Consider the following 19,911-nt stretch of genomic DNA (forward strand, 5'->3'; position numbering starts at 1 on the left):
GATCCTTTCCAGTTCTGTTGTTGTTTAGTCGTTTAGTTCTGTCTGACTCTTCGTGACCCCATGGACCAGAGCACGCCAGGCACTCCTGTCTTCCACTGCCTCCCGCAGTTTGGTCAGACTCATGTTTGTAGCTTCAAGAATACTGTCCAACCATCTCGTCCACTGTTGTCCCCTTCTCCTTGTGCCCTCCATCTTTCCCAACATCAGGGTCTTTTCCAGGGAGTCTTCTCTTCTCATGAGGTGGCCAAATTATTGGAGCCTCAGCTTCACGATCTGTCCTTCCAGTGAGCACTCAGGGCTGATTTCCTTAAGAATGGATAGGTTTGATCTTCTTGCAGTCCATGGAGTCTCCTCCAGCACCATAATTCAAAAGCTCTACAGCTCTGTAATTTTAACATCCGGACAGCCACAGGTTCTCCATTCTTTCCGTAAAGGCTAACAACAGATGAGCATATGGAAATCAAATTGCAGAAGGAAATGAGGATATTTGGCCTGGTTGGGGAGGGGGGGGCGGAACGGATCGAGGGAATATAATCTGATCATTTCCAAAGATTTAAAAATAACCTCCCCAAAGGTGGTAGGGGTGGGATGCAATTGCTCACCCCATTTGCTATATTATCTGATAATTACACATCTGAAATGTTATAATTATCTACCGCAAGCAGAGAAGTAGCGTGTGTACTTTGAAATATCAATCAACAAAGCTAATCAGTGTTGCTCACCGTAATTGTAGTCAACGTAATGAAACAAATATTGGAGAAAGAGAGAGACAGAGTGGTCAGACTGTTGTTTGGTTCCTAAGCCATTAAAGCAGGGGTCAGCAAACTTTTTCAGCAGGGGACCGGTCCACTGTCCCTCAGACCTTGTGGGGGGCCAGACTATATTTCTTTTTGGGAAATGAACGAATTCCTATGCCCCACAAATAACCCAGAGATGCATTTTAAATAAAAGCACACATTCTACTAATGTAAAAACACTAGGCAGGCCCCACAAATAACCCAGAAATGCATTTTAAATAAATGGACACATTCTACTCATGTAAAAACACGCTGATTCCGGACCATCCGCGGGCCGGATTGAGAAGGCGAATGGGCCGCATCTGGCCCCCAGGCCTTAGTTTGCCTACCCATGCATTAAAGGTTCAGGCTAGCACTTTGAAACTTACTGGGAGCCAGCGAAGCTGTCGCCCCTTGCCCAGTCCCTCTTTGCAATCTGGCCACAAAGCCAGGGGCGAGTTGCAGTTTTTGAACTGTCTTCAATGGCAGCCCCATGCAAATTTGCCACTGCTTTAAGAGCATACCTTCAACATGGTACCAGCAACTGGGGAATATAATTCGGTGGCAGGATTGTTTTCTTCAGAAAGTCACAGAAGAAAATTGCAACAGCTGGAGGATATTCTATTTTGGAAAAGGGAAAAGTGCTTTAGATGGGGGTTCTTGACATGACGTAGCAAGTTGTGACAATGGCTCTGCAGTCCTTCTGTGCTCTTTTTTCCTCACGCAGGAAGTGTTTGACCGGCTGCGCATCATCTACACCGTTGGCTACTCCATCTCCCTCGCCTCTCTTGTGGTCGCCATGTGCATCCTTTGCTACTTCAAGTAAGGAGGGCAGTTCTTATTGATTCATTGCCCCATCCCACCCCCTGAACTCTAACCCATGGCCTTATTCTACTAATCATGGCCAGCAAAACTAAGAGAGAAACTATTCTGGGTTGGTTTCCTATGTGTGGTGGGGTAGACTTGGCTTGGGGCAGGGCCTGACAGGCTCCATAAAGGACTGCTGCTGGGCAGAGAGGGCTCCGTTTTCATTTCTTAAATTGCTTTTATTTTTTATCTATGTAATTTTAAATTGTGATTGATATTAATGCTGTATTCTTAGTTTTAGATTTTATGATTGATGTGGAAATTGTTTTCCATTTGGTTGTGTACTTTTTGATGTGCTTTATTTATTGCTTATGACTTTCGTTACGTTGGTAATTATGTAAATCTTGTCATGTTGTAAGCCGCCTTGAGCATTGTTTTAACTATGGAAAGGCAGGATAAATGATGATGATGATGATGACTTTGCTTACTGAACCACAGGTAAGTACAGGTGGTGGCAAGATAGTTCTGTTCTCCCAAGGCACATTAATAATAATAATAATAATAATAATAATAATTTCTTTTTCTGGGGGGAAGCAGGGGTATGCATACCCCTAATGATTTTGTGAATCTTTGTACTTTTGTACATGTGCTGTATTTATTTTCCCCGATTTGAACTATAAAATGGTCGTTTTCTTGAGTCAAAATGAGAGTACCCCTAAATATATTTTTTTAGAAAAAAGCACTTATTATCATTATTAATTTATATACCACCCTTCATCATAAGATCTCAGGGTGGTCACAGAATAAAAATAAAAGATAAATAAACAAGTAAAAACAGAAAAACAATAACCCTCCCTTCCCACAGGTACATTTAAAAAAGCCTGTAGAACATTAATCCGCCAAAGGCCTGATTGAAGAGGAATGTTTTTGCCTGGCGCCTTCTCAATAGAAGGTGGTTGTTGTTGTTTAGTCGTTTAGTCGTGTCCGACTCTTCATGACCCCATGGACCAGAGCACTCCAGGCACCCCTGTCTTCCACTGCCTCCCCCAGTTTGTTCAAACTCATGCTGGTAGCTTCGAGAACGCTGTCCAACCATCTCGTTCTCTGTCGTTCCCTTCTCCTTGTGCCCTCCATCTTTCCCAGCATTAGGGTCTTTTCCAGGGAGTCTTCTCTTCTCATGAGGTGGCCAAAGTATTGGAGCCTCAGCTTCAGGATCTGTCCTTCCAGTGAGCACTCAGGGCTGATTTCCTTCAGAATGGATAGGTTTGATCTTCTTGCAGTCCGTGGGACTCTCAAGAGTCTCCTCCAGCACCACAATAGAAGGTGGAATCATGTAATAATAAGGAGCACAGCTGCTCATTATTTTGGCTATCTCATACTATTTTCTCCTGGCTTTGTCGTTTGGTATTTAGAGTTCCAGACTAAGAATGGGGAGAGACCCACGTTCAAAACCCTGCTCAGCCATAGATTGGGGTGTGTGTGTGTGTGTGTGTGTGTGTGTGTGTGTGATGGGGGCTAATCACACACTCTTTCTCAGCCTATCCTACCTCACAGAGTTGTTGCTGGGATAAAAGGATGATGTGGAAAATACGCATGGTACCTTGGAAGAGGGGGCAGGATAAGGCATAACATATGAATAAATTGAAATCCTCCGCTTATTAATGTGTGTTTAAGGCGGCTTCACTGCACTCGAAATTACATCCACCTCCATCTCTTTGCCTCCTTCGTCTGCCGAGCTGTGAGCATCTTCGTGAAGGATCTCGTGCTGTACTCAACCTCGCGACTCGAGGGGCTGCAAAAAACGCAGGACAGTGACTGGGATGCTGAAGATCTGAGCCTTGCCTTGGGGTCCAGGACCCAGCTAGTAAGTCCCTAGTGTTTAGGTTTTGCTTTCCTCTTCTCAGTGTCTATTGAGAAGTGTGATGTGTGCCCTGGCTTAAAATCGTCTTGGAAATTTTAGGGAACAAGGATACTGAATTCAGAACAGCCAGCTCAGTTTCCGTATATATATATATATATATATATATATATATATATATATATATATCCTGCTAACCCAGCAGTTCGAAGAAAGCACATCAAAGTGCAAGTAGATAAATAGGTACCGCTCCAGCGGGAAGGTAAACGGCGTTTCCGTGCGCTGCTCTGGTTCACCAGAAGCGGCTTAGTCATGCTGGCCATGTGACCTGGAAGCTGTACACTGGCTCCCTCAGCCAATAAAGCGAGATGAGCGGCGCAACCTCAGAGTCGGCCACGACTGGACCTAATGGTCATGGGTCCCTATACCTATATATATATATATGTGTGTGTGTGTATGTGTGTGTGTGTGTATATATATATATATGTAAATATATATATTTACATATCGTTCCCAGCAATCATATAACATATTTTCTTATCTTATACAATGTTTTGGACTTCTATCAACCACATCTGGAGATTTTTCAATCTTTATCACCTAATCTACATTTCATTAATTTCCTTATTACTTTTAATAATCCTTAACTAATAATTCTCTTCTTAATCTTCTCTGCAATATTTCACATAAGCCTCCTTGCAAAACTTCTTGCAATCCTACTAGCGTAATCTGTTTATTACAATTGCTTTTCAAATAATTCAAATATTTACTCCAGTCTTCTGAGAATCTCTGGTCCCGCAGGTTTCGAATCCTTCTTGTCATCTTATCTAATGGTTTCCTAATCAAAAATAATAATTAAAAAAAAACCCCAGCATTTTAAATTAATCAGCATTCCAGTTCTGAAAGAAAGAAAAAATGAGATGGTGATCTCCGGGACTTGAATGCTGTTAATCTGCCTGTTCCTCCTGTTAACCTCTAGTTAAGCAGCAGGAACAATAACCATTAACCAAAAAACCTTGCAAAAGATTTGAGTGTGACTAGTAGGGGTTGTCCAAAGTTTGGTCCTAAGAAGAATAAAAATATGATATCCTTTTATCAATGGATTGACAATATGACAAACACGCGCAACTTATGAACGGACTGCTTACAGGAGCAGACTTTGCTTGGATAACTACGATAACATTTGGAATGACTTTATACAGAATGTTGCAGGCTATTAACTACATAAGTATTAGGATAATAACACTGTATTAATTTATATAAGAATGTACGGGAGTATCTTATGTTGCATTTTTGTATATGGGTTTTCCTTTCTTTCTTATAATCACCTTTTTTTTTTTCCTTTCCTTCACTTTTCCTTCCATTTTTTCTGTATCGCTTTATTTCTTTACAATTGAAATTATTTCAATAAAATGCACAAAAAAACCAAAACGCTTTTTAATGGTCCTAACAACCACCACCACCAAAAAGGATGTTTGCTTCTCCATTGTTTCAGGCAGGCTGCAAGGTAGCTGTGACCATCTTCCTCTATTTCTTGGCTACAAATCACTACTGGATCTTGGTGGAAGGTCTCTATCTCCACAGCTTGATCTTCATGGCTTTCCTCTCAAACAAAAGCTACTTGTGGGCTCTTACACTCATCGGGTGGGGTAAGCACAGTCCAGTTCAGTCTCTCGTCTCCTGCTCTGACTATGAACCTACACAGGGAAGCTCAAACAGGGCCAGTGAAGGTCACTTTGTGGAGACACAAGAGACTGCCCCTGTATTCCCCAGAGTGGCTGGGGAAACCCAGCCACATGTTGTTGTTGTTTAGTCGTTTAGTCGTGTCCGACTCTTCATGACCCCATGGACCAGAGCACGCCAGGCACTCCTGTCTTCCACTGCCTCCCAGAGTTTGGTCAGACTCATGTTTGTAGCTTTGAGAACACTGTCCAACCATCTCGTCCTCTGTCGTCCCCTTCTTCTTGTGCCCAGCCACATGGGCGGGGTATAAATAATAAATTATTATAAATTATTATTATACGAAAGATCTCTCTCACATCCTCTAACCACAACTCTCTTTGACAATGTGTTTCCCTCCCCACCACCCGTCATGTGGCACAGAGGACGTGGGTGGTGCTGTGGTCTAAACCACTGAGCCTCTTGGGCTTGCCGATCAGAAGGTCGGTGGTTCAAATCCCCACGACGGAGTGAGCTCCCGTTACTCTGTCCCAACTCCTGCCAACCTAGCAGTTCGAAAGCACGCCAGTGCAAGTAGATAAATAGGTACCACTGCGGCGGGAAGGTAAACAGCGTTTCTGTGCGCTCTGGTTTCCGTCACGGTGTCCCGTTGCACCAGAAGCGGTTTAGTCATGCTGGCCACGTGACCCGGAAAGCTGTCTGTGGACAAACGCCAGCTCCCCTGGCCTGAAAGCGTGATGAGCGCCACAACCCCATAGTTGCCTTTGACTGGACTTAACCATCCAGGGGTCCTTTAGCACAAAGGATAAGGTACGGTGGCCCAATGGATAGGGCCCCTGCACCATTCATAGTTGTGTAGAAGTGGGAACTTGTATGGCACATACGAAGTCAGTGAATACTAGAGTAGCAAGTATGGAGCCCTCCTGATGTTGTTGAACTCCACTTCCCATCAGCCTTGCCAGCCAGCAAGGCTACTGGTCAGGGATGACATCACAAGACTGGTTTGATGCAGAGGAATGGTGGGAGGATCTAGCTGGGGAAAAAGACTCAGAGCCAGGAGAATGGTGGTGGAACGATGATGGGTAGTCACAGGGAGAATACTAGGAAGAGGAGGTGTCGGAAGCTGATGAGGTCACAGGGTTTAGTGAGCAGGGAGAATCTGTGGCAGAGAACAGTCCAGACTCAGAGGCAGAAGCTGAAACAGGAGAGGAGGGAGGCCAAGAAATGGAGATGGGTCTGGCTGGTGAAGAGGCACATTTTCTCCTACTGTCCTTTTAAGAGCTCATTGGAAACCCAGATCTCTTTCTGCTTGCTTTTGTTTTGTTTTTTCCTTTGAGGGGTACCTGCTGTCATTGTGTCTGTTTGGGCCAGCGTCAGAGCATCCCTGGCTGATACACAGTATGTACTTTCTGCTTCTCTTAAAACACTATTCAGGGAGATTGGGCAGGATAAATTAGTGAGGAGAGGGTAAATTGCTTTAGCCACTACCTTATAGGAACAGATTTTTAGATCTAATTTGTTTTTTGTATCCCACATGTTATGTGTGAACCTGATACAGAGAGCTGCTTTTTCCCCTGTGTTAAAGAATATAATCTTCACACACCCCCAAAAAACAACCCCACCCCTATATCAGGTCCATTTTTTATACAGGTACTAGCAAAATCTGTGCTATAGTTCATAGATGGCCGAGTTTTGCAACAACAAATTGTAATAACACAAACCTCATGTCCAACTTAGGAATCCCGTAGTCTAGTGTATGTAATTCAGTGGTAATGCCTGAATCTGAACCTCTCTAGTTTGAATCCTACTTCTGTCACGGGTTCATTAGATGCTATTTGGTAAGCCACTCTCTTGGCTTCAGATATCAAAACTGCCATATTGGGACAAGCAAACTTGACCTACCTTGTAGGGTTGGTGATAATAATCGCAGTATTTACTGGTTTAAAATGTCATGTAAATGATTTGAATTTCTTAAGGCTGAAAGAAGCCAAAATGTCCTGAATCTCAGAAACTCAAAAGCTCACAGATTCCTATTCTCTTCAGTAGCATAGGCTATGTGCTATGCCATGTTTTTAATGCTGTGAACCACCCTGGGACGTTAGGGTGAAGGACAGATAATGAAAAAAGGAATAATAATCATGCAAAAAGGACTTGAGGCTCAAAGGTGTCGGGCAAGACACCCAATATGGATATACCCCTTTTGTGCTTAACTTCAGCCTCTCCTCATCAGGTGCTGGGACCTCAGCGCTGGAAACATGAAATGGATCTACCAAGTTCCTATCTTGGCAGCAGTTGTGGTAAGATAAGAAGGGCACAAAAAGAGTACAAGACCACCAGCTTCCTGAAGCTAAGCAGGCCTGTGGGACTGTTCAGCAGCTGGATGGGCGACCACCTGGGAACCACGTTTCCTGCCATGGGCTCTGCGATGGAAGGATTTGGAAAATCAATTTTAAAAATGCAAATTAGGGTGGGCTGGGAAGGAGGCAGTCAAGGTGTCCTTTGGGCCAGTTGCTGAACCACTTTGTAACAGATGAAAATCGGTTAAAAATTAAAAAAACGAGAATGTCTTCTCCCATATAAATCCTGCACTTGAGTTTTAAGATCAGCCCACGTGGTCTTGTAAAGGGTAGCATCTTTTGTGGATGGTAGTTTAGCATCCATTAGACGCAGAGTGTTTGCAGTTGCTGCCTTTGTGTTATGGAATGCCTGCCCCCAGAAACATCACTTCGTCCATCCTCTTTTCAAAGGCGGGGGACGATGACCCCATTCTTCTTATACTGGTATTCTGCAAATTGTGCCCTCAATAGCAGAGGCAGTGGTTCAGAAGCTGCGGATGAGTTTGAGTTGGTTTTGTTTGGTTTGTTTATTACTGATTGTATTGGTGGTTGTTTGGTTTTTTAATGATTGCTGATCATCGCCACATGATTTTATTGAGTTGTGTTCAATTCACTTTTATCCAGAGTTAGACCCATTAGAATTAATGACCACGAGTCACTTAGGCCCATTAATTTCAACAGGTCTACTCTGAGTAAAAGTAGGTTGGCTACCAGCCATATGGGCCAACAGCAGAAATGCATTCTCTATAACACAGCAAATAAAAGGGAATTGAAGAATGGCATTTCACTGGCATGGAAAATGCCTGGCGCGACATGAAATGTCTTTTCATTGCCGGCAGGTGAACTTTTTCCTCTTCCTCAACATTGTGAGAGTCCTTGCATCGAAGTTGTGGGAGACAAATGCAGGGAAATTAGATCCCCGCCAACAGTACAGGTATGTAGCTTGGAGCAGTTTAAACAGGCCTCCCAGTGTTAGCACTACAATGAATAAATACTTTCTTACTGAAATATGTCCGCCTTTATTAATGCTCTGCTAATTTCTGATTGCCTAGAATACTGAAACTTCTTCCATGCTGGATTTCTGTCCTGCTTTGTTCTTCATCTTCATTTAACTGGTTCTTGCTGTTAATCAGATCATTTATCTGTGTTATTATGGTGGTTTCCTCTTATGCGCCGTCTTCTTCAAGCTTCTACCCCTTTAAGGTCTCCACCCACTATTGCCTCCCTAATTCCCCATTACGGGCCCTTCAGCTCTCCTCCTGGACGATCCAAAAATGGAATGACCACACAAAATCCCTTTCCTTCCAGGAAGTTACTAAAATCCACCCTTGTTCTGATGCCCCTCTTTGGTGTTCATTACGTGGTGTTCATGGCTATTCCTTACACAGCTGTGTCCAGTGTCCTCTGGCAAATACAGATGCACTACGAAATGCTCTTCAATTCTTTACAGGTGGGTCTTCATGGCGGGTGAAGCCTTTTGTGTTTGATCCATTCAGTCACAGCTATTTCTATCAATGGTTGTCTCTCTTTTTCTATTGACAGGGTTTCTTTGTGGCTCTCATTTACTGTTTCTGCAATGGCGAGGTAAGGAACATTTCTTCAGAGATGCACGAATATTTACGGTAGCTGCGATCCTCTCTTCATTGGGTGTATTCTGCACCTAGCGCACGGGGAGGGGTCAACCTCCTTCCCCATGCCCGGTATTTCTTCTGCCTGGAGAATGTGGTTGTGATGATTCCGTTTCCAAAATGGAAAATATTTCCCAACACCTATGCCCTTTGATGGGACGCGGGTGGCGCTATGGGTTAAACCAGAGCCTAGGACTTGCCGATCAGAAGGTTGGCAGTTCGAATCCCCGCAATGGGGTGAGCTCCCGTTGTTTGGTCCCTGCTCCTGCCCACCTAGCAGTTCGAATGCACGTCAAAGTGCAAGTAGATAAATAGGTACCGCTCCGGCGGGAAGGTAAACGGCGTTTCCGTGAGCTGCTCTGGTTCGTCATGCTGGCCACATGACCCGGAAGCTGTACGCTGGCTCCCTCGGCCAATAAAGTGAGATGAGCGCCACAACCCAAGAGTCGGCTACGACAGGACCTAATGGTCAGGGGTCCCTTTACCTTTATGCCCTTTGATATGGTATCCTCCTGATCTTTTATGTACAGGGGGCATTGGAGTTACTCAATGACTAAGAGCACTCTCTGAGTGGTCAGATACACAGCCTGGGCCTTAATGGAATTAGGCACCCACCCCCCTTTCATAGAACAGTTCGGGAATGGGGGTAGCATCGCACCCATATGCCCTTAGCTGGTGCAAAACTGAAACTTTTTCATACTGGAGAAGAGAGGGAAAGAAATTGGACTCTAGCAGGGATGGGCAGTTAATAAGCCATTGTTCTGCTTTTACCAGCTGTCGAAGTACAGTGGACGCTCGGGTTGCGAACGTGATCTGTGCGGGATGCACGTTCGCAACCCGCAGTGGCATGTCTGCACGCACGGGTTGCAATTCGGCACTTCTGCGCATCTGCCAAAACCCAGAAGTAACCTTTTCCAGTCCATAACCTGAAAAAACGCAACCTGAAGAGTCTGTAACCCAAGGTATGACTGTACTGAGAATGAGCAGGCGGGCGATGGTCTTTTTCTATGTTGCATTCCCCTGACAGTCTGCCTCTTCCACCAGGTGCAAGCAGAAATTAAAAAAGACCGTTTCCGGAGGAACTTGGTACTGGACATAAAGCAGAAGACCCGAGCGGCCAGCGCAGGTGGGAGCTACTCCTACGGCGGGCTTGTGTCCCATGCCACCAACAGCGTCAGCCTGAGTATGGCCAGCTGGGGGGTGACTTCTGCAGCAGCCGTCGCCATGCCTCTTGGTACCAAAAACTGGCTGATCCACCTTGCCCCCACTGCCACTGCCCCAGAGTACACCCCGGCTTCCTCCACCTTGGATAATTCTCCAAGTCAGGAGATGATGCAGAAGGTCCTTGACGAGAACATTGGTGCTACAGCCTTGGAGGGGAAGCACTCCAGCTTGAAAAAAGAGCTGGAGACCATGCTATGAAAGAGAACAGAGAAAATGTAATTATCCTTGGGACTAGGATCAGAGTAACTAGGCAAGTGAACTGTTTAAGTTTCAATCTTGAGCCAGGTACCACTGTAGCGATTTGGAAGTCTTCATTCTACGACCTACGTCAGTATGGAAAGAGGGTTCCAAGTATTTGCCATTTCATATTGGTTTAAGCTTTGCTCTGGATGCTGAAGGGTACTGAAGGAGGTAGTGGTTAGGTAGATTGCATTGTTCTGGTTAGTTTGATCTGCAAAGCACATGACATGCCTTTTCAAAAATTCCAATCCTCCAGAATATTTCCATCTCCCCACCTCACTTTCCGCCTCCTCAGCAGCAATAAGCAAGCAAGGGAACCATTCCTATTCCCATTTTCTGCTGTGTTGTGTTTCATTTGTGTTATAATAAGGCTTTTGTTAGTTGATTGCAACCCCAATTTCAGTAAGTGTTAAGGGCAAAGGTGTTGTTGTTTTTTAAGGCTATTTTGATGTAGTGCTAACGAGAAATAAAATATTAAAGCTGGTGTTTCCTTCTAACAACGAGCAGTACTTTTTGCTTAGTCCAAATTCTCTCAATAGCTCTAAAAGGCATCACTATCAAGACTGACAGAGGCAAGTTTATTTACTCAACCACCAATTCCTGTAATTAGGTGATAGCCCTGATTCTGTTTTACAGAATGGATTTTTTTTATATAAAAAAGGGTGTTCAAACAAGCTTGCAATTTTTCTGGAAATCACCCCTCCCCCCAATATGAGAGGAAGTAACAGCTACTACTTTGCTGTCTCAGAACCAAAGCAACTACTCTTGCAGTGAACAATTGTGTGGGAATAGATGAGACGTGAGAAATTCTCAAACATAGGCATACTTTGGTTCAGTATCTTGCAGAATACCTGTCCAAGGCAACTATGGGATCACTTTTTCTTTACCATCCAACTTGCATTTTGAAACACACAGCTGTTGCTTTGGAATATAACAAAATGATGCTAAGAGAGACAATTTACAAGGAAAGGTAGCAAGAGGCGTGCTTAACCTTGTGGGGTAACAGACTTGAGCAAACGTGGCAAGGAGTATGTTGCAGAAGGTGGCAAAAAAACTCTCAGGGTCCCCGGGCCAATTTGATGTGGGCAAGGAAAAATATCCCTTTCTGATTCCCCCCTCCCCAATTAGAGCAGTCAAAGTTGTTGTTTTTAAAGGCTATTTTGATGTAGTGCAAACATGAGAAATAAATTTATTAAAGCTGGTGTTTCCTTCTAACAACGAGTAGTACTTTTTGCCCACAAAACCAACTTATGAGTAAAAGAATATAGGCCAAAATAAACAGGCACATCCCAAGCAATTGTCCTTGTAATAAAACATTTACTAGAAGAGAAAGCAGAAAGTAAAGGGAACAGCATGTCACAGAATCCTGACAGTTTCAAGATACTTCTTCATAAAAATGAGAAGCAAGAAGTGAACTATTTTCAGCAAACAAGATTTTTCTACCACTCTGGCAAAAAAGAAAAAGAAAAAAGAATCTGATTAAAGAGCCCAAGAACACACTGTTAAAAAACCCCCAAAACCAAATATTTTTACATTTGCTTCTTTCCAGATGTGTGCGCGCAACAACCATTTCGGGGGAAAGCAGCACACTGTTTCAGACAAGTCCCACTTCTAACATTGCTGCACAAAAATGCTTCTTCAGCAGCCAGTCTCAAACTTACAAAGTTTGAAATCTTCCTGGTTCAGCCCCCAATCACAATTAACTTGATGCTATATAAGAAAGATCTCCCTCCCCAAGCCTGTTTCACCCTTGGGTGGTGAGGGGGGGGGGAGGGGAAATAACTTCTGGAACATTCACAAAGCTATCTACACAAGATCCCACCCAAATGGACACTTTTCATCTTGCCAGCCGGTGGGCAAGCTATATCCTTGTGGCTCCATGGCCCATCTTTGTGTATCCTCTTCAGGCTTAATGTGGCTCCTGTTGCCCATACAGTACACATGTTCAGGGACCAAAATGAGTAGACACTAGGATCATCGTTGGAGGCAGAGGAGCTCCAGTCTAGGCAACCTGAGATTCTGCTAGTCTTTGCCAAGCGGTCTTTGTTCCCACAAGGACACATTCAGAACACAGAAGATGGTGAATTGTGTAAAAATGTAGACTGGCATGGGGAAGGTTAGCATTCATTCTGTCTCCATATGTGTGTGTGTGTGTGTACCACATTACTCATGTATGCTGTTCTACTGGGCAGAAGGAATCCTTTAGCTCAAGCCAAACTCATCATACCTGGCTTAGGTATGGAGAAGAATGAGACAAATTTGCAGGCCGCATCACCTGCATATTTACAGCCATCTCCCCACTACTCTTAGGAACAGAATCTCAAGCGCTCTCTCTATTGGCTATTAGCATGCTGATACTATCAAGGGAGGAGGAGGGATGAAATGATTTAACCTTTGGCCTGTCCTCTCTCTACCTGAACTGCGGACAACTTGACAAAAAAGAGGGGCAGGAGTCAAGCCTGAGAACCTGCTCACCAATCCCCAAATAAGGAGGATTTAAGCTACTCAGCAGTGATGCATCAAATGATAAGGGTAAAAAAAGATTACTTGCAGAAATGACACAAGTCATAATGAAACATTATGATTTCCATGCAGGGTTGTGTGTAGATGGGCAAGATCAATTGTGAGCCTCCCCCCCTTCTTCCCAAGAGACCATTATTTCTCGTGAATCTGTTGCTTGCAATGGCCAACAGTGACCCAGTCGAAACTACTGTTGTCCTGTGATACTTTACATGTCTCATTGTACTGCTGGATACATGCAAAATCATATAAACAGGAACTTGGTGGTCGTGTCTGGGCACAGATGGCCATTGCGAGCGGCGAACGAAGGTGTAAAAGCATAATGACAATGGGGATGAAAAGAGGGCTACTGAATAGGACTGATGTAGCAGGCATGCCACTTACTGGGAGATGGGTTAGTGTACAAGTTCACATTGATCTGAATAAAACAAACCTACCCAGTTCAAAGCCTCTTTCTGGAAACATTCAGTTAAAAAAGAAACACTCTCAAAGATCTTTTGTTCTTGATGGGTGAAATCAATCTTTTTTAGTCCCTCGAGATGGACGGATTTTTAAAAATCAGAGCGCTGTGGAATTCCAAGAAAGGGAACACTTTCCTTTTGATCAAAGCACAACACTGACGCGCCACTGAAGTGAAGCTGTCTGCAGACGCACCAGCCGAGGCTTGCTTTGGGGATCATTGCTGTCCATTGTTATGCTTCTGAGTAGCCACACAGAAACGCCCTCTTGAGAGTGACCGAGAGGGGCACCTTGCCACTTTGCTGGGCTCTTAGCTGTCCCACCGACTCTTCTTGCGCTTTGGGGGCTCCGGAACGACAAAGCCATCTGTCTTGCTGTTGTCCCTACTACTGCCTCCATCTGCCTTGTTGTTCTCTCTGCTGTTGCCATCTTTCCTGCTCTCAGTGTTCCTATTCTCACTGCTTCTGCTTTCGCCGCTGTTCCGGCTGCTGTCCCCATTGTTCCGGTTTTCCCCGTGGCGACTGCTGCTGCTGCTACTCCCACCGCCGGCATGTCGGCTTTCCCCGTGGCGATGGCTGTCCCCGTGGCGGTTGTCCCCGTGGCGATAGCCTTCCCCGTGGCGCTGGCCTTCACCATGGCGACCGCTCCCGTCGCCGTGGCGCTGGCCATCGCCGCCGTGGCGACCGCTGCCCCGGTTGTCGCCGTACCTTTCTCTACCTCCGCTGCTGCCCTCTCTGTTGCTGTTGCTGGCGTTCGGACTGTTGAACCCCTGAACGCCAGGACTCGGGAAGGTGGGGACGCTGTTTAAGTTTCCGGCGCTTGTGAAACCTGTCATGCCCTTTGGCATGCCTGCCATGCCCATGGGACTGTCGGGTCTTGCCGAGTTCTGCTGTGCTGAGTTGCTTGGCACAGAGTTCAAGCTGCCAGCGCTGGTCCACCCACTGGCACCTGCTGAAGAGCTGCCCGTCTTCTGGTTGCTGAAGCTGGCAGCAACGAAATGGCTCTTATACTGGGACTACAGGAGAGAAAAACAAGAACCATAACCAATACAGTGGTAAAGGTAAAGGGACCCCTGACCATTAGGGTCCAGTCATGGCCGACTTTGGGGTTGCGGTGCTCATCTCGCTTTATTGGCCGAGGGAGCCGGCGTACATGTGGCCAGCATGACTAAGCCGCTTCTGGCGAACCAAAGCAGTGCATGGAAACGCCATTTACCTTCCCACCGGAGCGGTACCTATTTATCTACTTGCACTTTGACGTGCTTTTGAACTGCTAGGTTGGCAGGAGCAGGGACCGAGCAACGGGAGCTCACCCCGTCACAGGGATTCGAATCGCTGACCTTCTGATCAGCAAATCCTAAGCTCTGTGGTTTAACCCACAGCGCCACCCGCGTCCCTAATACAGTGGTACCTCGGGTTAAGTACTTAATTCGTGCCGGAGGTCCGTTCCTAACCTGAAACTGTTCTTAACCTGAAGCACTACTTTAGCTAATGGGGCCTCCCGCTGCGCCGCCAGAGCACGATTTCTGTTCTCATCCTGAAGCAAAGTTCTTAACCCGAGGTACTATTTTTGGGCTAGCGGAGTTTGTAACCTGAAGCATATGTAACCTGAAGCGTATGTAACCCGAGGTACCACTGTACGAGGATTCTTAAGCCTGTGTTTTCTGTCTCTTCTCAGTGATGCTAACCACTATCCAAGATTGAAGGCTGAGTGCTGGATGGAATAGGCTTTTGGAAAGTGGGTGTATCTTACTGCTCAGAGATTTCTTCCCGTTAAGGGGAAAACCCAGCTATATTTTTAATGTGAGAATGGAATTTCAACTAGTAATGCTTTCTAATGTTAGGACATCTGCTGCAATGTATGGCTTGGTTTAGTTGCTGGAGTATTCAGGCCGATTTTACCAAACTTTTTTTTGCCTTCAGTTATCTCTGGCACTAGACTAAATACTGTCCTGCCTTCCACTCTGCCCATTCACTGGTATGGAGGAGGGCTGACTTGCAGTGCCAATAGGAGCAAGTTGGAGCTAAATGCTGGGCGAATGTTGATGGCTCCACCTCGGGTCAATGAAAACCTTGCTTGCTGAAGAACGTGTGATAGACACAAGGGAAATTCAGTTCACAGGCTGGGCAATGACCATACTGAAGCAGACAAAGCCGCTGGCAACCAACAGCTCCTTTCCCTTCTGAGCTGGTTTAAGGAGTTCACAGGCACAATGGCCACACTTGGCTAGAAGCCAAGAAAGCAGTAGCACAAAAAGTGCCTGACAGAAAGGGGAGAGAATATGTAGCAGGACAGTTAGTCATACCAACCTGGAATGCTGCCTTCATTGCAGACAACCGGTCCCCCATTGCTCCTGAGGATGGTTTGTATGCCTCATAGTTAACCATGACACTGTTACTCCCACGGTCCTGCGACACAAAGACGTTGGCAGTTAGCGCTGTGAAACTCGGGCTGCAGTGCTATACCTACTTACTGGGGAGTACGTCTCAATGAAATAAACGGAACTTACTTCCAAGTAAACATATACGACACTGTTAGTCTACGTTAGTATACTGAATTTCAATGCTTACCACGCTCTCTGATCCTAGGCCAGGCCGCTCACGGTACCCCAGTCCACCACCGCCAATATTTAACTTCTTGCCCTTCCCTCCCTTGAAACGTGATTTCCGGAACCAAGCATTCTGGAGAAAAAGGATAGTAACATTAATAGGAGATGAAATATGTGACTACCAGGCTATGGATTGCTTCAGCTACTTTAGACTACAGAATTCTGGCTGGAAGCGCAAAAGCAATACCAAAAATTAAAAGTACACAAGCACATTACAGTCAATTTGTTGTACGCTATTTGCCAACTAAAGGAGAGTTAGTTTTTGTGTTTTGGAGGGTGGGGGGAGGAACCCAGAGAAAGCCACTTGAACTACATACTGGGGTAAACAAAATATCACTTATTTGTAGAAAAACATAGTTCCCTGTTTTAAGTAGCTTCTTTGCAGATGCCTCCAGATTGCATGAAAGCAATTTGCACAAGATAAAGATAAAATCTGCCATGACTCATTCCTTAGATTTAAAGACAGCTCTCTGTATACTGCTAATGCCCAGTGTTGTTTTTTTCCTAGATGCCAATCTAGCTCAAGCAGTGGAAATGCAGCAAAATCTATTTCAAGGTAAAACCCCTTTTTCTTTTTAAATATACCACATACTGTGTTATATTATTTGGTGTGGCTCATAATTACACACAGAAACTTTAAGTTTCAAGTTAAGGAAAGATTACAGTGCTTTTTCAGGTTCTGACAAAGTTACCTGCATGGCCAAGTCCAAGAGCTCTTTTGTGACATGCTGATTGGCCCCTTCCAAATTCCGAACAAGATCTCCAGCGAAGTTGCTATCCTTGTGAGTCAGCAGGGTGTAGGCCACGCCCTTCTCTCCTGCTCTCCCCGTGCGACCAATTCGGTGGGTGTGGGTGTCAATATCACGGGCCACGTCATAATTGATCACAGTCTTAATGGAAGGAATATCCAGACCACGAGCTGGGCACAGGAGATGTCGGGGGTCAAGACAGTTTCACAGCAATTCTCACATGCGTTCTGCTTATATCACATCTTGTCAGCAAAGGCTGAGCTTACTCTGCTCAAAACTCTTTCCCACTGCACCACCTTCAATTCTAGGAAAGCTTCAGTACACAGTTGAAAGCAATCAAGTTATCCTAGACACTTTCTGTCCATGCTGGCCTGTATTCTTAAGACTGTATTGCAATTCCAAAAGAGACAACTGTATTCTTCCCTGACTGAAAATAGGTTTGGTTGCACTGAACTCTGATTATACTATAAAGAATTTTAGCTCCTCCTAAGGAAAAAAAAATAGGAGGGAAATATTTAGTGGGGATTTAGAAAAATTAATGAGATAGTGAAGGAGGGCTATCTTTTTCAAAACACTGATCAACTAAAAGTCCGAAGAAGAAGAGTAGTAGTAGTAGTAGTAGTTTGGATTTGATATCCCGCTTTCTCACTACCCAAAGGAGTCTCTAAGCGGCTAATATTCTTCTTTCCCTTCCTCCCCCACAACAAACACTCTGTGGACTGAGGGACTTCAAAGAAGTGTGACTAGCCCAAGGTCACCCAGCAGCTGCATGTGGAGGAGTGGAGACACGAACCCAGTTCACCAGATTACAAGTCTACCACTCTTAACCACTACATCACACTGGCTCTCTAAGGTTTATTTAATATCTTCAATACATAGTCCACATCCACCCAGCAGGCTGAGCACAACACTCTCTGTACCACGGCAGATGTAAAGAACATCAGGGTAGGTGGATGAAAACTGGCTTAAGAGATAACACAATGTGAAGAGGGAAAAGGGGTCAATAATGTGGTTTGGAAATTGCTCCCAGGTTTTTAAAACTTCCAACTTGCACCCCTACCTGCCACATCAGTAGCAACCAGAACTGGGAAGGTCCCCTTCTTGAAATCCGAGATGACCTTGTTTCTTTCACTCTGGTCCATGTCACCGTGCAGCAGACCCAGGCTGTGCCCCTCCTGCTTAAGGTTGTTGGCCAGCTCCTCTGCATTTGCCTTCTTGGTAACAAAGAGGAGGACACTCCCCGAAGAGGTGAACTCCACCAGGCGGCTGGTCAGCCAGTTCCACTTGTTGGGGCCAGAGGAGAAGATCTCCACAATCTGAGTGATATCTTCATTTGCCTGTTGTGTGAGGAGGAGGAGGAGTAAATAGAGGCAAAATGAGAATATCAGGATATATTTAACACGAGAGCAGAAATGGGGGAAGAACAGAGAAGCATTACAGTGGTGCCTCGCAAGACGAAATTAATTCGTTCCGCAAGTTTTTTCTTCTTGCGAGTTTTTCGTCTTGCGAAGCACGGTTTCCCATAGGAATGCATTGAAAATCAATCAATGCGTTCCTATGGAGACCGTCCGGGGACAGAGGGGAAGGCGCGCGCCTTCCCCTCTGTCCCCTCTTTTGAAGCAAGGGGCGGCAACGGGGAGAAGATCGCTTCTCCCCGTTGCCGCCCCTTGGTTCAAAAGGGGTCTGGGGAGAGAGGAGAAGGCGCGCGCGCCTTCCCCTCTGCCCCCGGAGATTGCGGGGCTGGCAACGGGGAGAAGCGATCTTCTCCCCGCCGCCCCTTGCTTCAAAAGAGGTCCGGGGACAGCGGGGAAGACGCGCTGCGCTTCCCCGCTATCCCCGGAGCTTGCGGGGCAAGCTTCGTTTTGCGAAGCAAGCCCATATGGAGATGCATCTTGCGAAGCGGCTAAGAAAACGAAAAACTCCTTCGTCTAGCGAGTTTTTCGTCTTCCGAGGCGTTCGTCTTGCGGGGCACCACTGTATACTATGCACACCCGTGGCTTCTCTCTTTGCTCTAGCCTATTTCAAACAGTGTTTTTTCCAAAAGGTAGATTACCTCTCCGATATCTCCTTGCACCACTCGAATTGGATCAATTAGAATGTCTCTGGCCAGCTTCTCGATCTTCTTCCGGAAAGTTGCACTGAACAGTAGAGCTGTTAAGCCAGGAAAATAGTACTAATGTTATATACACCAAGGTGCAAAGGAGTGCACGCTCACAAGGAAGCCACCCCATCCACCAGAATTGTACGAGAATCTAGATACATAGGAATTGCCTGTGATGATTCACAGGTGAGCGACTATTGCAGGCATGTCCAAATTCTGTCTCGGGGGCCTAATCCAGCCCGCTGGTCGATTTAATTTGCCCCCTGTGGCAGTATATGTCCTGGGGTAGAACCCTAAAAAAAGCTCAGTAACTTTGGTCGGCCCTAACGCATGTTCACTTCATCAAATCTAGCCCTCTTTGAAAAAAGTTTGGGCACCCCTGGATAGCATCACATTTGCCATGCATCCTTCCTTACTGCATACAGCAGTACCAGAAGGACACCTTGTGGCTAGGAGTAAGGTGAAAGATGCTATCCAAACAGCAGAGAAGCATGGAGGCAATGGGAGAGGGTAAATGACAAGGAGACGGTGGTTCTGTATGCCCGAAAACTACCTATATATGAACAAGATTTTAGAACACTCCAAATATCTGGGAAAGGTGAAAAATCTGTGATTGGGTGAGTGGGAAGACAGCAGGCTGTCCTTGCTTTACGAGAACAAAATGTTTGCAAATCCATTAATATAACTTAATTTCTTTCTGGTTTAAGTATGGGAATTGGAAACAGTTTTGGGACACAAATTAATGCCGCCCCACCCTGAAGGGCTCACCACATATATTTACAAGAATAAAACAGTTCTGTCTCACACAATACGTATTTCAATATATTTTATATTCAGGAAGTCCACACTCACTCTGCCTTTCAGGGCGCACGTGACTGGCAATCGATCTGACTTGATATTCTGGATGAAAAGAAGAACAAAGTTC

The 19,911-nt window shown here is 45.4% G+C and overlaps 2 protein-coding genes across 7 annotated transcripts in view; one reads left to right on the plus strand and one right to left on the minus strand.

Moving 5' to 3' along the window:
* LOC307200769 (parathyroid hormone/parathyroid hormone-related peptide receptor-like) overlaps positions 1-13,531 on the plus strand; it is a 26,990-nt gene extending 13,459 nt beyond the window's left edge. For all 3 annotated transcript variants that reach the window (XM_079949673.1, XM_079949672.1, XM_079949671.1), the window contains 9 exons: positions 1,504-1,598; positions 3,258-3,447; positions 4,937-5,090; positions 6,459-6,519; positions 7,352-7,418; positions 8,297-8,391; positions 8,766-8,907; positions 9,000-9,041; positions 10,130-13,531. In XM_079949673.1, the coding sequence (XP_079805799.1) occupies positions 1,504-1,598; positions 3,258-3,447; positions 4,937-5,090; positions 6,459-6,519; positions 7,352-7,418; positions 8,297-8,391; positions 8,766-8,907; positions 9,000-9,041; positions 10,130-10,507 (1,224 nt within the window). In that variant the 3' untranslated portion in view covers positions 10,508-13,531. The remainder of the gene's footprint in view (positions 1-1,503; positions 1,599-3,257; positions 3,448-4,936; positions 5,091-6,458; positions 6,520-7,351; positions 7,419-8,296; positions 8,392-8,765; positions 8,908-8,999; positions 9,042-10,129) is intronic.
* The window catches only part of DDX42 (DEAD-box helicase 42), a 27,197-nt gene continuing 19,132 nt past the window's right edge, over positions 11,847-19,911 (minus strand). For all 4 annotated transcript variants that reach the window (XM_079949386.1, XM_079949385.1, XM_079949384.1 and 1 more), the window contains 7 exons: positions 19,839-19,886; positions 18,939-19,036; positions 17,946-18,222; positions 16,829-17,055; positions 16,099-16,209; positions 15,838-15,936; positions 11,847-14,543 (listed from right to left, as the gene is read on the minus strand). In XM_079949386.1, coding sequence (XP_079805512.1) covers positions 13,839-14,543; positions 15,838-15,936; positions 16,099-16,209; positions 16,829-17,055; positions 17,946-18,222; positions 18,939-19,036; positions 19,839-19,886 — 1,565 coding nt within the window. In that variant the 3' untranslated portion in view covers positions 11,847-13,838. The remainder of the gene's footprint in view (positions 14,544-15,837; positions 15,937-16,098; positions 16,210-16,828; positions 17,056-17,945; positions 18,223-18,938; positions 19,037-19,838; positions 19,887-19,911) is intronic.

This window comes from Podarcis cretensis (genome assembly GCF_951804945.1).
Source record: "Podarcis cretensis genome assembly, chromosome: 13".
NCBI classification, from domain to species: domain Eukaryota; kingdom Metazoa; phylum Chordata; class Lepidosauria; order Squamata; family Lacertidae; genus Podarcis; species Podarcis cretensis.